A 19,979-nucleotide genomic window follows, 5' to 3' on the forward strand; every position below is an offset into this window, starting at 1 on the left:
CTTCAATGCAGTTAAGATAGAAACTTTGTGATTACATGTTAGTTCATGAATATGTTCACTAGTTTCGCTCTTGTCACATTCTGTACATTCAGTGTCCATATGAATCAATGTATTTTTGGTTTTTGCTGTCGGATCGTGGTGATTTACATGACATTAAGGAACTGCTGCTCAAAATCAAAGAATGTACTATTTAAGTTTTCGTTCACGTTCATATTTTTTTTTTCCAATTCTCATCTATGGATGAATCAGTGTTGTTCATGTCACACACATATAATCTCGTTCAGTTAACAGTGACTTTCATTTTTATTATAATAAAAATGATATTTACATGAATACAATTTTTGAACATTCCAATCGTGGTGGTTTTAGTTTCACATTTATCATTCATTAGTTAGTTGAAATAATTTATTTCCTGTTTATTTTCTTTGCACATATATAAGATAGTTTTTTATTCTTTTTTTTCCAGTTTATAAGACACGAGACAGTAATATACTATAAAATCTACTATGATCATGTTTAGTTAGAAAGTTCATTTCACCATGAACATGAATATGAGCTGTGTTGAGGTATTTTAAATTCTTTGGTTTCATTGAGCAGTGTGAATTTATTTGACAATATCAAAAAAATCTCCTGCAAATCCAATCTATCTGTTACAAGCTAGTGAAAGGCTTTTTTTTTATCTTCATCTTCATCATCGTCATCACCAAAAAATTGATCTTCCCCTTCGCCTCTTTCGTGTGGTCCCTTTTCGAGCCAATATGTTTGCATCTCACCTTTGCCCTATCCAAAGGAGAAATCGTTTAGCACAGCAACAAGAAATAAAATTGAAACTCAATTGATTTTTAATGCACTTACTTTGACCGTTACAAAGCCGCGAGGAACAATTTCGTATCCTTTTGACCTTAGTTTACTTGTCACTATATTTGTGATCTGAATTTTATTCGGCGATCCGCTGCTCTCCTGTGGAAAAAAATAGAAAAGTATTTTGGAAATTAAGAATTTAATCAAGAAGCAATCACGTGTCATTTCTTGAAAATAAATATAAATTCATAGCTCCTCACCATTCGGGAAGCCGTGTTGACTGTATCGCCGAATAAACAATATCTAGGCACTTTGAGCCCAACAACACCAGCGACCACAGACCCGGAATGGATGCCAATTTTTACCGTAACACCGGGCAAATTGAGCAAACGTATTCGACGAATCATATTCAAAGCTAAATCAGCGGCACATTCGGCATGCAACGGATTGATGTCAGGTGCTCCACTGACGGCCATGTACACAGAGCCAACGGTTTCAACTTTATAAACCATCGGTGAGTTAACTTCTTCGTCAAATGCAGAAAAGGCTGCATTTAAAATTGAAACACGACTCATGGCGTCTTGAACGGTAGTTCCTCCATCGAAACTGCTGTCCTAGAAATTTGAAGTGGAAGGTAGGCGATGTTACCACCAAATATGTTATTTGATTTAGAAAAAAAACTCACTTCAACTTCAGCAAACAACACCGACACCATTTCAAAGTTCTGACAAGTGGAAAGTGTATTCTGTCCAGAGCGTAAGCGCTCCGCAACCGGTTTCGGTATCATTGAATACAGCAGCTCATCGCCTTGACGCTTCCACGAATCAGCCAATTTTAAAGAGGTCTCCAGTTCATCGGATCTCTGCTCCTCTTTTTCGAACATCAATTCGATTCTGAATTTGGGAGAAAACGACATTTCATCACGGATTTCAATTGTATATTTGATGACGATTCAAAACCAAATAAATATGTGAAAAAAATTGTGTCTGCATTCATACCTTGAGCAATGTTGCCATCCAGCTAAAACCATCTCTCTTGACAACCCGTGCGGATTCAGATCGTTCAAATACAAACCCATGCCATGCAATTCATCAAGATTATTTATACTGAAGGAAATAGATGAATCTCATCAGAATGAGCCATTCAAATACGACCAAATTTATTTATCCAACTCACAGTGGGCTGCATAGAAAAATAATCGAATCAATATCGGAGATGTATCGCATTTGTCCCTTCAACAGTATTCGAGTCCAACCTTGCGACCCACGTCGATCCATTGCTAAACAAAAGTAACAAAAGCGAATATTTTTAAATCACAAAATGAAATTCTTTTTCGGTAACTGAATCTGTTTCTTCCATATACAAACACACTGTGCATGTCTAAGGGAGAGACACGAAACTTAAATGAGTAAAATTAGAACATTATTCAACGATAATAGGAAAAATAGAAGAAATTAGGGAATTTGGTTTGCCAATGTTAACGCTTATGGACATATTGTTTGCAAAATAGTCCCGTTAGGTCTTCAATAAGCGTTGTATTGGCAGTGTAATACGCTATGCAAGCGATTTTACTAGAAATAATAGCACAATATTAGCACTTTTGCACCAAAATTAGAAAAATTAGAGGACACTAGGGTGTTTTCGGCATCGTTCAATCGAAAAATGGTAAGTTTCATTCGATAGATTTCAGAATTCTGAGTCGATTGATAACATTTTTGTCGCGGATGGACTTGTGGACTTCCCGAAACTAAAAACAAAAACAGTTTTATTCTGAATTTCTATAGTAACGTGTGACAACTAGAATCAATTTTATGTTTTCTTTTCAAATTTTTGCTTTCAAATTTCAAATCAAATCTGGTTGTCACAGGTTACTATGGAAATTCAGAATAAAACTGTTTTTGTTTTCAGCTTCGGGAAGTGTCATCACAAGTCCATCCGCGACAAAAATATTATCAATTGACTCAGAATTCTGAGATCTATCGAATGAGGCATACCATTTTTTGATTAAACGATGCCGAAAACACCCTAGAGGACACAAAGCAAAAAATATATAAAATTGCGTGTAACTAGACTCTAATAGAATTCGTGTCTCGCCCCTAGGTGCATGTGCATGTGAGTGTATTGAAGTCAATATAGGATATGCCAAATATAGCGTACCTGTTTGAGCGGCTTCGACAGCTTGACTCATACTACCGCACGGTATATTGAGACCGTTTTCGGTCGCTGATTTTGCAATGTGGTGTTCAGTTTCATCTGAATCATGTTCGCCACGTATTAATTCCAATTCGAAAATAACCAAATGCATTTGCATCACCGTGCTCCAATCGACGTGCAATCCTTTCGGTCGGCGAAGTTTGAAAATATCTACCAGACGCGAGCCCCAAAATGATGTCGGTGGTTTGGAGGGATTTTGTAAAATCCATGTTTCTAGAATTTTCTCGCCCGCCCGTGAAATGCGCATATCATGATCAAGTATTACCGCAAATGGAAACAGCTCGAGCAAAATGTTACTGTCGACGTGCCCAAGTTCCAATTGTGAAGGATGCGCACGTACATTCACACGTTTGGAGATCTGAAATGAAATATACAAAATTGCAACAGATGCTATTTTTGAAGCGACTGCGAAGTGTATTGCAAAAACGAAATTTTTCATTGCATCGCGTTGCCTAGGGAAAAATGCCTTTATTTAACTTGGCATTGGCTTTAAGCGTGTGCAATGCTGTACACTTGTTTCGCTCTCTCTTTCCCTCAAACGGCTTTGATTTCAAAAAATTAAAACAAAAAGTCGTTCAACGCTTCTGATTATTATAAACCGTCATCGTGTTGTCAACGGCGATTTCAGAATGCAATGAATATCGTTTCACAGAGAATGAAAACCGCATCGCAACCATTCACAACCGTCCAACGTTTCTTATTGCCATTCAGTTTTTCGAAATCAATTCTAAGCGTTCGATTGTTTATTTTTTCTCCTTCTTTGTTGTGCCACTTTGGCAATCACTTTGCGCGCAGCCAACTTTTCGCAATGAAATGCAATACATTCAACGAATGAATGAATACGACACGCGATCAAATGGAGAGTATAAATAGGGTTTTTTCTCATTGGTAATCGTATCAGTTCAAAATGAAGATTATCGCTATATTCGTCATTTTGTGCGTCCTTTACATGGTGAGTTGAAAAAAGTGAATTTTTTTCAAGTGAATAAGTGATACAATCAAAAAATGTTTTTTTTTAATTTAAAATTGGTGCTTTCAGCAGAAATAATGCATTTTTATGTAGCAATGTTCTGTTTCAATTTAGAATTTTTTTTTGTCACCATTGCTCTCATTAATTCAATTAAAAATTGTGAAAAACTGACATATTGGGAACATTAAATGTAACATTTTCCTTTTCTTTTGTGAATGATATAGGTTGCCGATGTTGAGGCCCATAAAAAACCACACAAAAAGGCCCATCAGGTCAAAAAACCATGTACACCGCGTGATCCAGGGAAATGCAAATGCAAGTGCCGTTGTGTTACAACAAAGTCTCCACATCATATCAAACTGAAGACAGCCGATGTTGTTACCTCTACGGCTATTACCCATGTCAAAACTTTCTTCACACTGAAACCATAGGCTGCTTACATGGCTCATACAAACTAACGGAATGAAATGCTGAATCGATTATCTTATCTACACTGAACACGACACGGAATATGCGACACATTTACTAGCCATTAGTATGATTATGAAAAAAAAACTGCACTTTTGTGTCAGTCGTCTCCGAGGGCTCTCAGCCATTTCCAGTCGAAATACATTCGTTGAATAAAACTATCAATATTTGAAGTGCAAACATATCGTAATTTGTTTAAAATCCCCAAATCCCAATTTGAGGTTCCAGTCTCTTGAATTGAATCGTATAATAATTTAGTTTTTACTCACATAATCTCTGTTATCAAAATCAAGACGATATTTTACGAACACCGTTTTTGCATCCGTTAGTGATAATGGGCCAGTTGTGCTCCCCGGATCGTCATTTTTACTCTCCAATATGCGCACAGTCAAATCGTTTAGCTTGTAGAACACTTCGGCAATCTCACAAAGTTGTCCCATGAAGTACCTGAATAAAAACAGAATAGACGCACACAACTTTTATCTTTTCGCTTGATTAAACTACTGCAGCACAATACACTATCATGAAATTATACCAAGATAGACAAGAAAAATCACCCTCGCCGATTTCCATGAATAACAAAACAATGCTACATACCGTTTTGTTTTGTTTCTATTTCATTTTCCATTTACCTGGAGAATCCAGAACGCCCGCTGCGATACACCAGAACCGCACCTTGTTCATCGGTTTCCGTCAACTGCATGGAAGGACTCTTCATTTTCGGATAGGTGAATCGCATTTGCAAATGAATGTTGTCAACCGATTGCAAAAAGTCACAAAAATACCGTCCAGTCGCCTTAAGCATTTTGTCATAGCCGAAATTTGTGAAGAATCGCACGAAACACTTCCCGAAGAAATTCATGAAATAATCAAACGATTCGCCTCTGTATTTAGGAAAAGAAGATATAAGCACAGTGTGGTTTCTAGTAGTGATAAGTTGGAAAGATTCGTTTGATATTCTGTGCGAGTTTTGTCGCCTTTTTTCTTCCTCCATTGTCATCGAAAAGTTTGATGAATACATACGTAATGGCTGACAGAGCTTCAGCTAAATCCGGCATCAATGTATCTGGATAAATTTGATGTGTATTGAAGACGGTGTGCTTACAGCCCGTTGCTCTTAGCGCCTGTTTCCATACGAGGTCACCGAATTGTTCCTGTGTGTAAGTTTGTGCGCGCGTGGAAATAAAATTCAGCAAAACAATCAGCAAATGAAAACATCGTCGAAATGGAAAAAGTTCGTTTATGACAAGCGCTATTTTCACTTTTACTATGGGCTAAATTATAGCATTCAATGCTATCATTTCCAATGTTGAACAGTGAACAGTCGACGTTCATCGCATCTCATAAATAATTCCTTGACTAATTGAATCCCTCGGTTAATGTAATGCTTTATTAATGCGTACGGGAATGGTTTCAGATAGAGAGCTTGCGAGCTGAGGCAACATAGCCAATTTTAAGTAATTTTATATCCAACACGTTGGAGTAGAGGATGCGAACACGTGACGCAATTTGAAAATCAAGGTCAAATTCAACGTTAAACCATCGAACAGATGCTATAACACTACCAATTGTTTATTGTGATCTTTCAATGGCTTAAAAACCTCAACAGTTGCCCTTTGAATATACTGTTTATTTCATTAAACTTTGACTGGAATGTGAATAGGTCACACGAAGTTTCGATGAACTTGTCGACGAATGGTGTTTTCATACACACTATTCTTCATCCTGTACATACGTTTAGTACATACATCGTGTGGTTGTTTTTGTTGTTGTGTTGCGCAGGAAATCGTTACAAAAATTCAAATAGCTGCCGGGTAAGATACAAGTCGTGCATTGAGTTTAATTAAATTCATGTGGATAGAAGGCAAACGATTTGGATTTCGTTCAAGATTGATACAGGTGAATGTAATATTCAGTTGTGTGGGTGGACGCGTCGAAGGACCAACATCATCCATCCGAATTTGCTTACACAAAGGGCAGAATGAGTCAAAAGAGCTATTTATTTAGTTTGATTAGGTATTATTCTTTAATCCAGCACGTACACCAAAGATAGACTGCGTCTAGTGCAAATGACTTATTTGAATCTAGCTGTACAGCATGCTGAGGTCGAAACGTTTGTACATGTTGCCATTAACATGTGGAATTCCTCAAAAATTCCCCAGCATCGTGGCCATTAGATTTGTGTGTGTGTGTGTGAGAGAGAGAGAGAGAGAAAGCTTCCGAACATTCCGAAAATTCCCAAACGCTCAATTCGATTGCGCTCGTAATGCGAGAAAGTCAGTCAATCCGTATTGAATGTATTGAAATGCCAATCTGATCAGCTGTATATCTTTTATTAGACCATTGTTTGCCGTTGTGTAATTCAAGATTTATTTGATTTTGAGCGAATTCTGAACGATACGTTTAACGGTTCGTCCTATTGGCAAAACGATTCAGAAACGACCATATAACAAAAGAAAAAGAAATTCAAATGCAAACAAATTATTTTCAGCTGGAATTTTGTCAATTTACAATTTTCAATGTGATTCGGTGTGTATATACAATCGATACATTTGAAATGTTTGGCTTTGTTTCATTGCGCGCATTTTTGCTATCGTTTCGCTTTTTTCTCTCGCAAAATTGGTTTGAATAACGACATACAATGTTGTATTGCAGTGAAGGGGGATTATCGACTTTCCGAATGAAAAGCTTCAAGTTTAATTTCCAGCAAAGTATTTAGAATTGAATGAAAAAAACAGTTTTTCCAACCAGAATTGGCTGCTATTTTTTTTCCAGTGTACTACGTGCCATTTTTGCTTTGCGTGCAAATTCGTTACTGGACGATTTCGCTTTGATGAAATGACAGTGGCTTGTTTACACAAGTGTTAAATTCCACAGATAATAAAAACGATATGGTGCAAGCGCGCGATTCGCTTTCGCTAGAAACAACAACAATATATTATTTCGTTGATAAAAATATACACAACGTGATGTATCTGGCATGGTTTTTTTTCTGTTCTCTTCATTAAACCGTCTTTTTGTGTTGCTAACCATTTCAAAGTTTGCATTGGACACGGTCAGGTTTCGCAGGGCGAGCTGTTGCATAAATGGATTCACCACTAAATCCATTCACGTTTTAGTTATATGCTTGTGTCCTTGAACGTCACCGAACATGTTGCGAGATTTTTAAAAATAAACAGCGAAAATAACCCGAAAATGATATTTTAAACCCTCATTCTCATTTTGAAGCGGATGGTTTGAGTTTTGAAGCAAGAGAAGCTTAGAAGGTTTTCTTTTGCATTGCCCATTCACCCTTCAATTTTATTACACTGAGCGCACAACATCATTTATCATTTGCTACATTTACAATAAGATTCAAATACGCTTATTTTTTTTCCCGTTATTATGTGTATGTGTGAGGGAGAAATGAAACCAGTTTTGACTTTATCTAAAACTTACCTGCACAAAGTGCTGAACACTCTCCAACAGCATACCATACATGATGAACTGTGTAATGTGCTTATCTGAAAATATACAAAGTAAAACATTTTCGACTCTCGTAAAACTGTGTTTGCGACTTTTCAAATGCCTTTTACGATGCTCATCGAAAAACCAATCACAATGGAAATGGAAGCGAAAAGAAACGAACGAAAGCAAACAAAATAAAAAGAAAAAAAGAAGAGGAAAAAAATATACACAGCAGCAGCAGTAGCAGCAGAAATGAAGTGACGGATCGCATACGCGTGAAATACTTCAAAAAAAAAATAATGTGTAAATTGCAAGGAAAAAAATGTTCACAAATAGCGATAAAGATCTATCGGAAAGTCAACAAACCATAAAATGGAAAATAAATTGCTGATGCTTTAGGAGCATATGCACCAACAAAAAATATCCACACGCGTTCAAAAGATCAAATGCGGGTCTTGAACAAATGCGGATATATGGTGAATGAAGAAAAAAGACAATAACGCAATCGTTTGGTATTAAAATTAGAAATTCACTGAAGCGAACGCCGAATATATTTGACGCACAAAGCAAAAATCACATTCTTCGCAATGCCAACGCGTCATTCTTGGCATTTTATTTCGGCAATAAAATGCGATACAAACATGCAAATTAGAACTGATTGAAAAGTAAATTGGATTACACACTTTTCAGTGAGCGTTGAAAATGTTGTCTTTTAAATGAGAAGCAAACAAAGAACGGAGAGAACTTTTTCTCTCGTGTAACAAATGCGGTGTAAGTTGAGAAGGGAAGAAATGTATGCGGTTTAACATTAGGAGAAAATGCTTTCGCAAGTCCATTCGATTTGAAATCACACACGAAACCCTACCCTGGCAATCCAAGAACCTATCTATGTGGCCAATTTTTTTTTCGCCAGTAGCAAGACTTTATTTCATCATGTTTCTGCTCTTATTATAATAGCACCCGAAATTCTCAACGCTTTATTTTCGCTTCTATTTCGGCTTTTATATTGCGCTCCATTCTTTTCGCAAGTATAACGGCACAACGTCATCATATTACCAAACATCATCACAAAACCAACACAAAAACGTGTGCCCGCTCGGAATATCGCACATTTATGTATTTATTAATGATATCGCACAAACGTTAATTTATAAACACATAAAAACAAACGTCGGCAAAACTGTCAAGCCAAACGATATGTGAGTTTAGCGCAGCGTTTGCGTTGCGACAGACAGAAGCATACTGCGGTAGTCACATAATTTGGGCGAGAGTCGGAAAAAAACTGTGCAAACAAAATCATTTGTTGCGGACACAAGGAAGCAAATGTATGTGTGTTATTTGCTGTGTATTTCATTGTAAATAATGAACCTATTGCTGTGATCGAAATAAGCACATGCTGGCTGAAGCAAAACTGAAGGAATACTTATGTTTTGATGTGTCAAACGGTGTAAGATCATGAACGCTGGCTCTTATGCGAGATTCGAAGCATTCAAGAATACATACAAATGCTTCGGTTCGCAATTGGACCTAAGGAATATAAGCATACAGTACATTTTGCAGTCTCATCAATGGAAATATGATGACAATATATTGAGATGAGCAAAAGAAAGAAGAAAATCTCTTGAAAAACGAGTATTTGAAGTGGTTGCACAGCATGTAATTGCATGGGTGAGCTGAAAATGGTATTTTGTTGCCAATAGATGAAATAGAATTTCCAAAGGCTTAATTGGCTTCACCCCAATGTCAAGCAGCACCATAGTAAATAGGATGCGAATGAGAATTAATTATACGCTTGTTGAAGTCAATGGATGTAAAATGAAATACGGAAACTTATGACTTTGGGCACAACTGAACATATAATACACAGATATTGTGATAATATGTGTCACGATTTATTTAAGAACCGCCGTAAATTGAGGAATTTATTACCGAATTTACGATGCCTTCAGGGGATCATGAGCGGCTGACATATATAATACATTTTGAACTGTTTGCGGAGACTTGCGTTTCGGAAAAAAGAAAACGAAACAATGATATTGTGAGCTTAGCAACAGGACTGTCTGTCTTCTTATATCTTCCATCACCCATTGATGCGAATATCTGGTAGCCGTAATCACATCGAATTTAGATGAGCTTAGGATGGGCATAAATTTATAAGAGATCATTCCATATATCCGAATTTTTTTTTATATCAAGTATTAAAACGCTTCTGTCATTTAAAACACAGCGGGTGGATTGGGTTTTAAGTTTATATTGTTGTCATGCAATCAGCTTGATGTAGAAGGAAACCAGCAAGAGAAAAAAGCACAATATTTGTTAAGCCACTTCTCATATAAGCAGGCTTGTCACAACAGACGCATGTGATTACATTATTTATTTTTTGTTTTGGCCCGCAGATGAACTCATAGCTATGTACATGAGCATGCGAGAAGATTGTCAACAAATGACAGGGAATGGGGAAATTTTTTTTTCGCTCGTTTCGAAGATCTTCGAAGCACCATGTTTACTATTCAACAATGACAACCGAACAATGGGGACGAAGCAAAATATAAAAAATACCATTAACATGCGTCCGATGTAAGAGATGACATGGAATACCAGCAATGGTGTCTAAACATTCACAACACATGACGCTGATATCAATCAGATTCTGATGGCACATTTAAAGTGCTTCGTCAATATATAAAATGGGAAAAACACTCTTGCTCGGAAATTATCCTGTTCCACATGGAATGACTGCGTGCATGTGTCATATCCAACAAATTTGTTACCCAAACAAATGCTTGTTAGTCAAAATTTAAACGCATCAATACTTCAAAAAGTAACTGAGAATGACAAATTGAACAGGAAAGATGCATAGATGCATCATTTTTCAAATTGTCATCGATTTTTGGGCGGCGATGCAAGTCATGGCATACCCAATACCAGAGATGTTTGAAGCACACCAAATCACCGAGCAACGACCGCACCGCAACTAAAGTTGCCTGTGTCGAACATGCTTAGTGCTTGTAAAATGACCGAAAACGGTTAGTTTTTTGCATTTTCCCTCCTTTTTTTAAGGTTATATATTGGGTGTATGCATTAGTTTTAAAGAATTTCCACTACAGATGGCGTAACTTGTACTATAACGCATCGGGCCATACTGTAACTATATTCACGTGAAAGCCACATCATTTGACATTAGTTTTCAGTAGGTGTTATTTTACCAAAGCGTAAACAACATAATTTTTTTCACTTACAATCATGCCGAAAAAACAGCATTTGCGGGAAGTTTTACTTTTCTTCTATAGTTCGAAGAAAACTGCTGCTGAAAGTCATCGTTTGCTTTTGGAAACTTATGGTAGCTCTAATGCTCCATCGTCTAGTACATGTGAGTACTGGTTTCGACGCTTCCGATTTGGAGACTTTGACGTGGAAGACAAAGAACGGTCAGGTCAGCCAAAAAAGTTGAAGAAGACGAATTGCAAGCATTATTGGATGAAGATCCATGTCAAACGCAAAAAGAACTTGCATTGGAGTTGAACGTAGACCAAGCAACCATTTCCAGACGTTTGCATTCAATGGGAAAGATTCGCAAGCTGGAAAAGTGGGTTCTACATCAACTGTCTGAAGAGCAGCGCAAAGCACGGATCGTCACATGCAAAAAACATATTGCAGAGCACAGAAAACACAGTTTTTTATATCGAATAGTTACCGGCGATGAAAAGTGGGTTTATTACGAAAACCCCAAGCGTAAAGCAGCGTATGTTGATCCCGGCCAACCGGCGCCATCCCAGCCGAAACGAAATATTCATTGCGATAAGGTTATGCTGTGCATCTGGTGGGATATGAAAGGAGTCGTGTATTATGAGCTGCTAAAATCAGATCAAACGATTAATAAGGAACGCTATCGACGCCAATTGAATGATTTGGCTCATGCATTGGATGAAAAACGGCCATTAATCGAAAACACCACAATGTTTTGTTCCACGATGACAACGCTAAGCCACATCGTGCAACAATCGGTAAAAATAAGGTAGAGCAGCTCGGTTGGGATCGGCTTGATCAGCCCGCGTACTCTCCAGACCTTGCTCCTTGCGGCTACTATCTATTTCGATCGATGCAGATTGCCCTGTCTGAAGTACGCTTTGAGGAAGAAGTGCGAAAATGGGTTGATGACTACATAACCTCAAAAGACGAGGACTTCTTCAAGCGAGGAATCAACAAGCTGCCTGAAAGATGGCTAGAAGTCATAGCTAACGATGGCGAATACATTGGTTAATGTACTCATTTATTTTATTATTTTAATAAATGTATCTATGAACTCAAAAATTCTTTAAAATTAATACATACACCCAATACAATTTTTTTTATAAATATATTTAATATTTATTTTGCCTCTCTTGACGAAGATCCACAAAAGTGATGATTTCAAAATAAGCCAGTGTGTGCATTGACGTTTCTGTTGTGTTACATCAAAGTTTATTGTACGTTGAACCTTGTGTGTTTCACATCAAAGGATTTTACAAGAAGAAGAATCGCCAAATGTCGATCATCGCCGTCAAAGGAAAATAATGAAATTACGGAAGCTACTTTGGCCAATAAGGAAATTGATCCATTCGTATCGTCACAGCCATCAACATGTCGTTGTCACACCGTCAAAATGGTACGTTCAACACTCGAACTATACATCGAAGTAACGGCCAAATTCGATTCTCTTTACTACGACTAATCCGGAAAAATTTCTTCTACGATGGAAATACTCGCATTTCGATTCAACATCAAAATGGAACATTTCACTCTTTTTCCCCCAACTCGGATTACTCATTGTCAATGCATCAAGCAACACGTGTGTGTGCCTTGAAATTATTTGTGATTTTGATGTTAAAAGAAAGTGTCTAACACATTGCAAAAATAAAGACAATTCAATTATACATTTTGCTTTAGAATAAAAAAAAAGTGTGTTACATTCATTGAATGACAAAATAAAAGCGATTATAGATGTTTAACATCCGCTTCAAGCACACACAACCGGTAAATTGGCAATCAATTCTGTTTAGATGTAAAATACTTGACAGAACAATTTTCGCGTGATGTGAAGTCGATTTATGTGGCAAATAGTAATTCATGCAACAAACCATACTAAAGAATGATTTTTCACATTCTCTCACGCCCATAAAAAATACAGGTGTATACAGTATGAAGATTGGTTGCGAATGTGTAAATCGTAAATCTTAAAGCGTACCACGAGTCGAAAACACACGTGGATAGCTTGAAACAATGCCAAAAATAGCAGCTTGGCAACAGAAACCGAGTAGCGGACGTGCATTCTGCTTCGTTGGTGTGTTTTCATAAAATCATGTGCTAATATTATTCGTACAGAAGAAACACCTTTTTATCTTCGTTGCTTGTACCAATTTCGGCAACAATTTCATGAAGTCTTGATTGATATTACTTTTCACCTTGGTAAATGGCATTCTCGTCGCAGTTACACATACACCGAGACGAGCTATATTTATGAGTTCATTTTTGGTGAACGTGAACGTGAACCGAATTGGACGAACGATGAAGAAAATTGGAATCAAATTCTTCATTCAGCATGAAAATTCGTGAATCTCCAATGTAGATACGATAGGAGTCTAGCGAAATTCGAACATAAAATAAATCGCACACATTCATTCCGGTATAACATTCCAATTTGTTTCTTTTTACGTCTTTTAATTTACATAACATGGGTTAATGATATGCTCAATCAAAAGAGCAATTCAACTTAATGAACGCTCGACGGGCGTCGCTCGTCAATATTCACAGCTCATTCAAACACAGACACATTTACTGTTCATAGTATGAACTTCATATCATCGAAATGTTGATGATATCATAATTAATTTCCAGTTCAATCCTTTAGTACTCAATAATTTAGTGAAAAAAAGTATTTTAATGGTTTCTAAGAAGAAAACAATTCCATTCTCCGAACGGAAGAAGACAGAATTTATTATGATTTCCATCGAAGAAACGGAGTTCGATGTACAAGCGACGAAGAGACAAATGTATGCACATATTTATTGTGCGACAAAAAAAACGCCCACAGCAAAATTCTCTGCACAACAAAATGAAGAGGAAAACGAAAATGGAAAACCTATTTTCCAAGTATTCTATTGATATCAAAGTGATTGGATGAAAAATCTGTTGCAGCATTTGTTGTGTGTAGAAAAAATGTGTTGATGCCATTCACCAGATGAAAATTTCTAAATATCGATTTGAAACATTTGTTTCAAACTTTTGTCATTTCACAAACTTTTTTTTCTCGACAGGAACAAAATTTCCACGAGTGTATTTTGTGAAGATTTAAAATATTTCTGATCTTTGTGAACCATTACACCAATTCCCCGAAGTTGCGGTCTAGTGTTTGGGTTTAATTTGCTTATTTTTAAAATATCGCATCGTATTTTCCATCAAAACTCCTTATTGCTTGTGGCATCGTTGTAAACAAAATCCATCTCATACAAACACGTATTTCGAACAGCGAAAGCTTTTCCTTGTTCCCTCAAAAATAGCAATACTCGTGTTTAACAAGATAAAATGGATGAACAAAAGTATAAAAAAGTGAATCGGAAAATGTGCTTTGGGTGAGATAACAATACGTAAAAGGAGAAAAAAATCACTATATTCATGACACCAAATGGTTGATTGTAACAAATTCTAGTGTAGAAACAATATACACATACTGTTGTCACTGAAATATCTCAAAATTAATAAAGTGGTTTATATTTTTGTCACGCTTCACAATTTCTCGGTTCACAATTCCACTTAGACACCGAAAATTTTAACGAAACAAAACTAACTAACTAGCGAGATAAAGGCGATATGCTGCATGCCGCCAATGAAGACACATGAAGACTGAATGTAAAATTGAAACAAGAAGTATCTCTATTCTCGCGAAACGACAGTAAAATTTCCCTTTTCTCCTTCATCATTCACCGCCCCTTCTGTGGTGATTCGCTGGAAAAAAGAGAGTATCGAAGCAAGCACATGGTGCTGAAACTAAAAGCGTACTTTGGATGGAAAGAGAGAGAGAGAGAGAGAGAGTGGTTTAAGCGAGCGCTTTGGAAAGGCATGCAACAAATGGAAAAATCCCATTTTCGGTCTTACACACACACACACAGCGAACGTTTCGTGCGTATATTCGAATACTTGATACTTTATAGACGAATAATTTATGAATTACCGATAACGATAAGACCTTTTGCACGTTATTTCGTCGATACGCGAACTGATAATTTGTGGAAATTACTATAAACGGTGCTTCTGATGCATACACAAAACGCGTTGAGTACATCATTTTTCAAAAGAATGAAACAACCCTCTTAATCAAGTCCTTTCGCTCACTTCATTTACAAATGTTTTGCAGTTCCGCTTGAGAAGGGGTCAATATTTTCCGTCATTATTACCATCGCATCTATCATCATTACGGTCAATTCTTTGGGCAGTGAATGAACTCGTCGCGTTTTCATTGAATTTCTTGTATCAATGGATGCGACTTGTATCAATGGATATCAATTAAATTTCAATTATCTTCGTTCGATCTTAAGCACGAAACACAGCACGAACCAATTTATGGCCATATTTCGGCCATTTGTATGTTTCTTTTCCGTTCCAAGTTAATCTGTTGGATAATGGCATACAAATTATTGCATGGTGACGCACTTTTAGATCGTCGGCACGTTCATAAAACAAACTTCGATGGTAACTTTTGACTAATTAAATCGTCAACATGAACAAACGCTGCTGAATGACAGGCAACATATTGGATGATGAACGAGGGAGCGTCGGTTTTCCGTTTTTTTTTAATTGACTGAATTCTGTTTGAATTCGTGTTATCATACCGCTTAGAGTAATGAATGTAGTAATTAAACCCTCTGGTCAACACGAACCGACTTCTTATGTGAAAAAGATGGAAATGAAACAAGTACTTAGTTTGGTCATTTATTTTCGGCTTCATTCAACGCCTACAGACAATATGCTTGACGTGCAAAACAAAACAATGATGTAAATGTGTCGTCCACAATAATTTCAATCAAATATTATTACCAAATTTGTGTCAAAATCAATATCCATCCTGAAGACACGTGTAAAAAGTGCAAAAAGCATTTTTTCAGAACAACTTTCCTATAGAACATTGGGTATTACTAATAATTTGTGCCATTGAGCATATTCTGCAGTTCCTCGTGGATCTGTTCAAATTGAATCAAGATAATAAAATAGACTACAGACGCAGCTATCCACTGAAAAGACAAATACATCCATAATTAAGCAATTTGTATTCAAATTACACTTTTTCCCAGAAACTCATAGCGTCTCCCAAATGTAATTACGACCAATAATAACACTATTACATACTGAAGTGATTAGGTTGAGGTTGATGTTGAAAAACCCTCTTGCCGATATGAAAAACCGTTGGTGATGCACTTGCAGGGCAAATTCACGAATCAAATCGATGTGAGCTTGGCTCTTTCTGACACATGGAATCCGATGGAGATTTACTTCAACAAGACGACTCTAGTATGAAAAGTCATCAACTTTAGAATAAAGCTTAATGTTGTTATTAAATGAATTTATTACGTATTGAAAACATGAAGAACAATAGAATGCTAGTGTGCCGAGTAGTAGAATGTCTGGTACCAATAAGTTGATGGAGCGACCTTTGAAGTATTCCAAACGTAAATATCCCCAATAACAATTGGCTATAGTGTCAACAAAGGATTGCGTAGTGATTATCAATAGAGACCATCCGAATGCTTTGTTGATTAATTGACACGATTCGTTTAAGCATCCATAGATTTGTTTCAAATCCTTGAGTCGTCTTACCGATGTGTCATTTGAAACAGATTCATTTTTTTGCTTGCAACCGCTCGACTCTATCTGATTCATGTTGACATTAGATTGAGCATTGAGGACGTTTTGAATATCTTTCAACTCTTCAATAATTAAAATCAATCGATTTCGTAATAAATAAACGAAAAATGTCACTTGAACTGGTCGTGCGCGCAGTATAAAAATTGAATACATGGCAGGATACATGAAAGTAAAGATAAGATTTTGATATTGCGCATAAATTGCAATGGAAAATTTTGCGAGAAGTACAGTTAAAACTAGAATGTAGCCTCGCGTTAATATTTCACATTTTTCCTCATGATATGGAATCTTGACTCTCAATTTTGTATTAAATAATTGATCGCAGAGTGACAAACTTTGTATGAGCTTCGTTTGAGCCTCTTTTTGTAAAATCGACTCGAAAACAATCACCAAATGCGTTAATACGACCAAAATATACATGAAATTACCAACGGTATTTGAAAGCGAATTGAAAGCATAGAAATTGTTTAATAAGTATGCAAAACAAATAAACACCAAAGCTATTGATGAACACGAACACACTCTGATTTGGTGCTTGAATTTTGAATTTTCCCATGTCGACCAAAGGCCAAAAAATATAAAAAACATGATATAGTTTCGTATTTGCTTGAAAAAATCCATTTTCTCTCAACAACTTTTCAACTCTAAACAAATGAAGCGATACTGAGTGCATTTTGAATTACGGAGACTTTTTAATGTTACCACTTGTCCTATTTTCTAAATGAGTATTTCTTCAAAATATTATAGATAAATCGTTCGATTAGAAAGACGTTTATCAGATCTTTTAGTTAATTTTTTATTTTCTACCAATTGCATTGTGTCACAAGGTTTGTGAAACGTCCATACCAAACATAAAATTTTCCAATTCAACAACTCGATAATTCAATCGTACTATTGCCGAGCATATTTTGTACATCCGGAAAACTCTCTTCGAACTGAATTTAAATAATTAAATAAGTGGAAATGCTGGTAACAATCTAGAACGAAATTAATGTAGATGCGTTTCAGAATAGCTTCAATGTCAGAACTTTGTCCTTATTTCATTGGATAATAAAATTACCAACTGAAGTCATCAAATTTAGGTTAACATTGAAGAAACCCTTTGCAGAAACATGGAATTGTTCATGATGTACTTGTAGGGAGAAGCAAAAGAATTCTTCAGGAGATTTTTCAATTTTCGAAATTAATTCAAACCCATTTGGATCTTCAAATATGATCTTATGTGTTGAAAACAAGACGAACAATAGAAAGCAAGTGTGTAGTGTTGTAACAGTTGGGATAAATGAACTTAAAGAAAATATGATCCGTTTAAAATTGTGTCGACACATATATCCCCAATAAGCATTAAAAGTAAAAGCAATTAACGTTTCCGTTGTTACCAGTATAGACCATCCGAATGCATTATTGATTTGCTCATATGCTTCATACAATTCACAGTAGATTAGTTTCAAGTTCGCAAGACGATCATTTATTGACATTTCTGGAGATGGGCTGGTGGAAAACAACAAACCTCTTGCGTTGTTATATATTAATTTCATTTGATTTATGTCATCGAATTGGATGCCGAGTTCATTTAGAATTTCTTTCAATTCGTCAATGATTAACAACAATCGATTTCGTATTGAATGAACTAAAAATATGGTTTGAATTGGTCTCAAATGCATTATTGAACATGAATACAATGTCACAAAGAAATGTTCGAAATAAATATTAAGATAGTCCATGTACAACGCATAGAAAACACTCATGAAAATGACGATTGACACAAGAATAAAACACCGTATAAATATTTTACAGATTTACAGGCAATAACATATTATTAACTATACTTAATAACATAATAATAACGGCCGATATATTGGTCCAACATAACATAATAATAATGTTATTAAGATTCAGCATAATAATAACATAATATGTTATGCGTTATATCGGGTGTTATCTTAATAAATCCTAAGATTCGGCGGTAATAACATTTTATTTACTATAATAATAACATATTATTAAGATGGATTTATTAAATCAATTAATAACATATTATTAAGATACAATCTTAATAACGCTTTTTTCGCGCATTTTTTTCACCGGAGCACTGACAATTTGTTTTTTCACTGCAGAGTACACACATGAATTTTTGCACTGTTGCAATGAAATTAAAATGACTCTTTGAAACGTAATTATCATGTATTGAACTTAACCATTAAGTTTAGGAAATCGCCAGTCTCGACCTTGAAAGGATCAATTTACCATATTTTGTCTGCATTGTTATAGGTGCGTACACCATACACTGTACACCCGTAGTGAAAAAAAAATCCAGTGCTTTTTTTCTCTCCAGCTAGGGAAAAGAATGCGCGAAAAAGCGTTATTAAGATTGCATCTTAATAATATGTTATTAATTGAGTTAATAAATCCATCTTAATAATATGTTATTATTATAGTTAATAAAATGTTATTACCGCCGAATCTTAGGATTTATTAAGATAACACCCGATATAACGCATAACATATTATGTTATTATTATGCTAAATTTTAATAACGTTATTAAGATAAAAAAAATCCCAACATAACATAATAATAAATATGTCGGGCAATAACATATTAATAACATATCGAAAATGTAAATCTGTAAAATATTTCACATTTTTCTTTATGATACGGAACCATTACCCTCAACTTCGTGTTGAATATAAGATCAACGAGTGATAAATTTTGAATGAGTCTTACTTGGGCAGCTTTTTAATAGATTAAATCAAACTCCATTATCAAATTGGTTATTACAATGAAGATAAACAACAGATTAGCCATATAGTATTCGAAAGTGAATTGAAGACATAAAATATATCAAAATAGTATGTGTATGCAAATTCCCAAAAGATTATCGTTATTAAAACAAATGAGCAAACATTGATTTGTGTATTCGCATTTCATTCAACCGCTTTCAACAGATTTGAAGCTACTTATTTACTGAGCGTTTCTTTCAACGCTAGAACTCATTTTAATATCACTTTTCGTAATTTTCTAACTGATTCAACGCAATTGAGATTCAATCAACTTTTTCAATTTAATTATGCGATGGTAATTCAATTAATTCATGCAACTCGATGTTTGTTTTCAAATCAATTACGATGAAGAGAGTGACGTCTTTCATTGGAATTTTCCACTCGATTAATGTGATTAAAATTG

General features: G+C 35.7%; 1 protein-coding gene and 1 long non-coding RNA gene across 7 annotated transcripts; one reads left to right on the top strand and one right to left on the bottom strand.

The window, feature by feature from the left end:
* Window positions 1-415: 415 nt before the first annotated feature.
* Window positions 416-14,757, bottom strand: LOC129578643 (soluble guanylate cyclase 89Db-like). Of its 6 annotated transcripts, none has more exons than XM_055467508.1 (13): window positions 8,957-9,127; window positions 8,131-8,183; window positions 7,892-7,956; window positions 5,477-5,607; window positions 5,086-5,337; window positions 4,723-4,900; window positions 2,959-3,373; window positions 1,978-2,080; window positions 1,800-1,907; window positions 1,487-1,694; window positions 1,062-1,415; window positions 856-960; window positions 416-780 (listed from the first exon to the last, which is right to left on the bottom strand). In XM_055467508.1, exons 1-13 carry the CDS (start codon window positions 9,010-9,012, stop codon window positions 658-660), a joined length of 2,151 nt encoding a protein of 716 aa, XP_055323483.1. In that variant the 5' UTR covers window positions 9,013-9,127; the 3' UTR covers window positions 416-657. The 6 variants fall into 6 exon arrangements, with proteins under 6 accessions (XP_055323483.1, XP_055323502.1, XP_055323526.1 ...); XM_055467527.1 differs by having other exon boundaries at window positions 8,267-9,127; XM_055467551.1 differs by lacking the exons at window positions 8,131-8,183; window positions 8,957-9,127 and adding an exon at window positions 14,608-14,757.
* On the top strand, window positions 3,702-4,637 carry LOC129578669 (uncharacterized). The gene is made up of 2 exons (XR_008689125.1): window positions 3,702-3,967; window positions 4,210-4,637. It is a non-coding gene; the product is annotated as an uncharacterized LOC129578669 (long non-coding RNA).
* Window positions 14,758-19,979: the final 5,222 nt, after the last annotated feature.

Source organism: Sitodiplosis mosellana, unplaced genomic scaffold (genome assembly GCF_009176505.1).
Source record: "Sitodiplosis mosellana isolate CC-2019 unplaced genomic scaffold, AAFC_SMos_1.0 Smas_scaffold_1, whole genome shotgun sequence".
Lineage (NCBI taxonomy): Eukaryota > Metazoa > Arthropoda > Insecta > Diptera > Cecidomyiidae > Sitodiplosis > Sitodiplosis mosellana.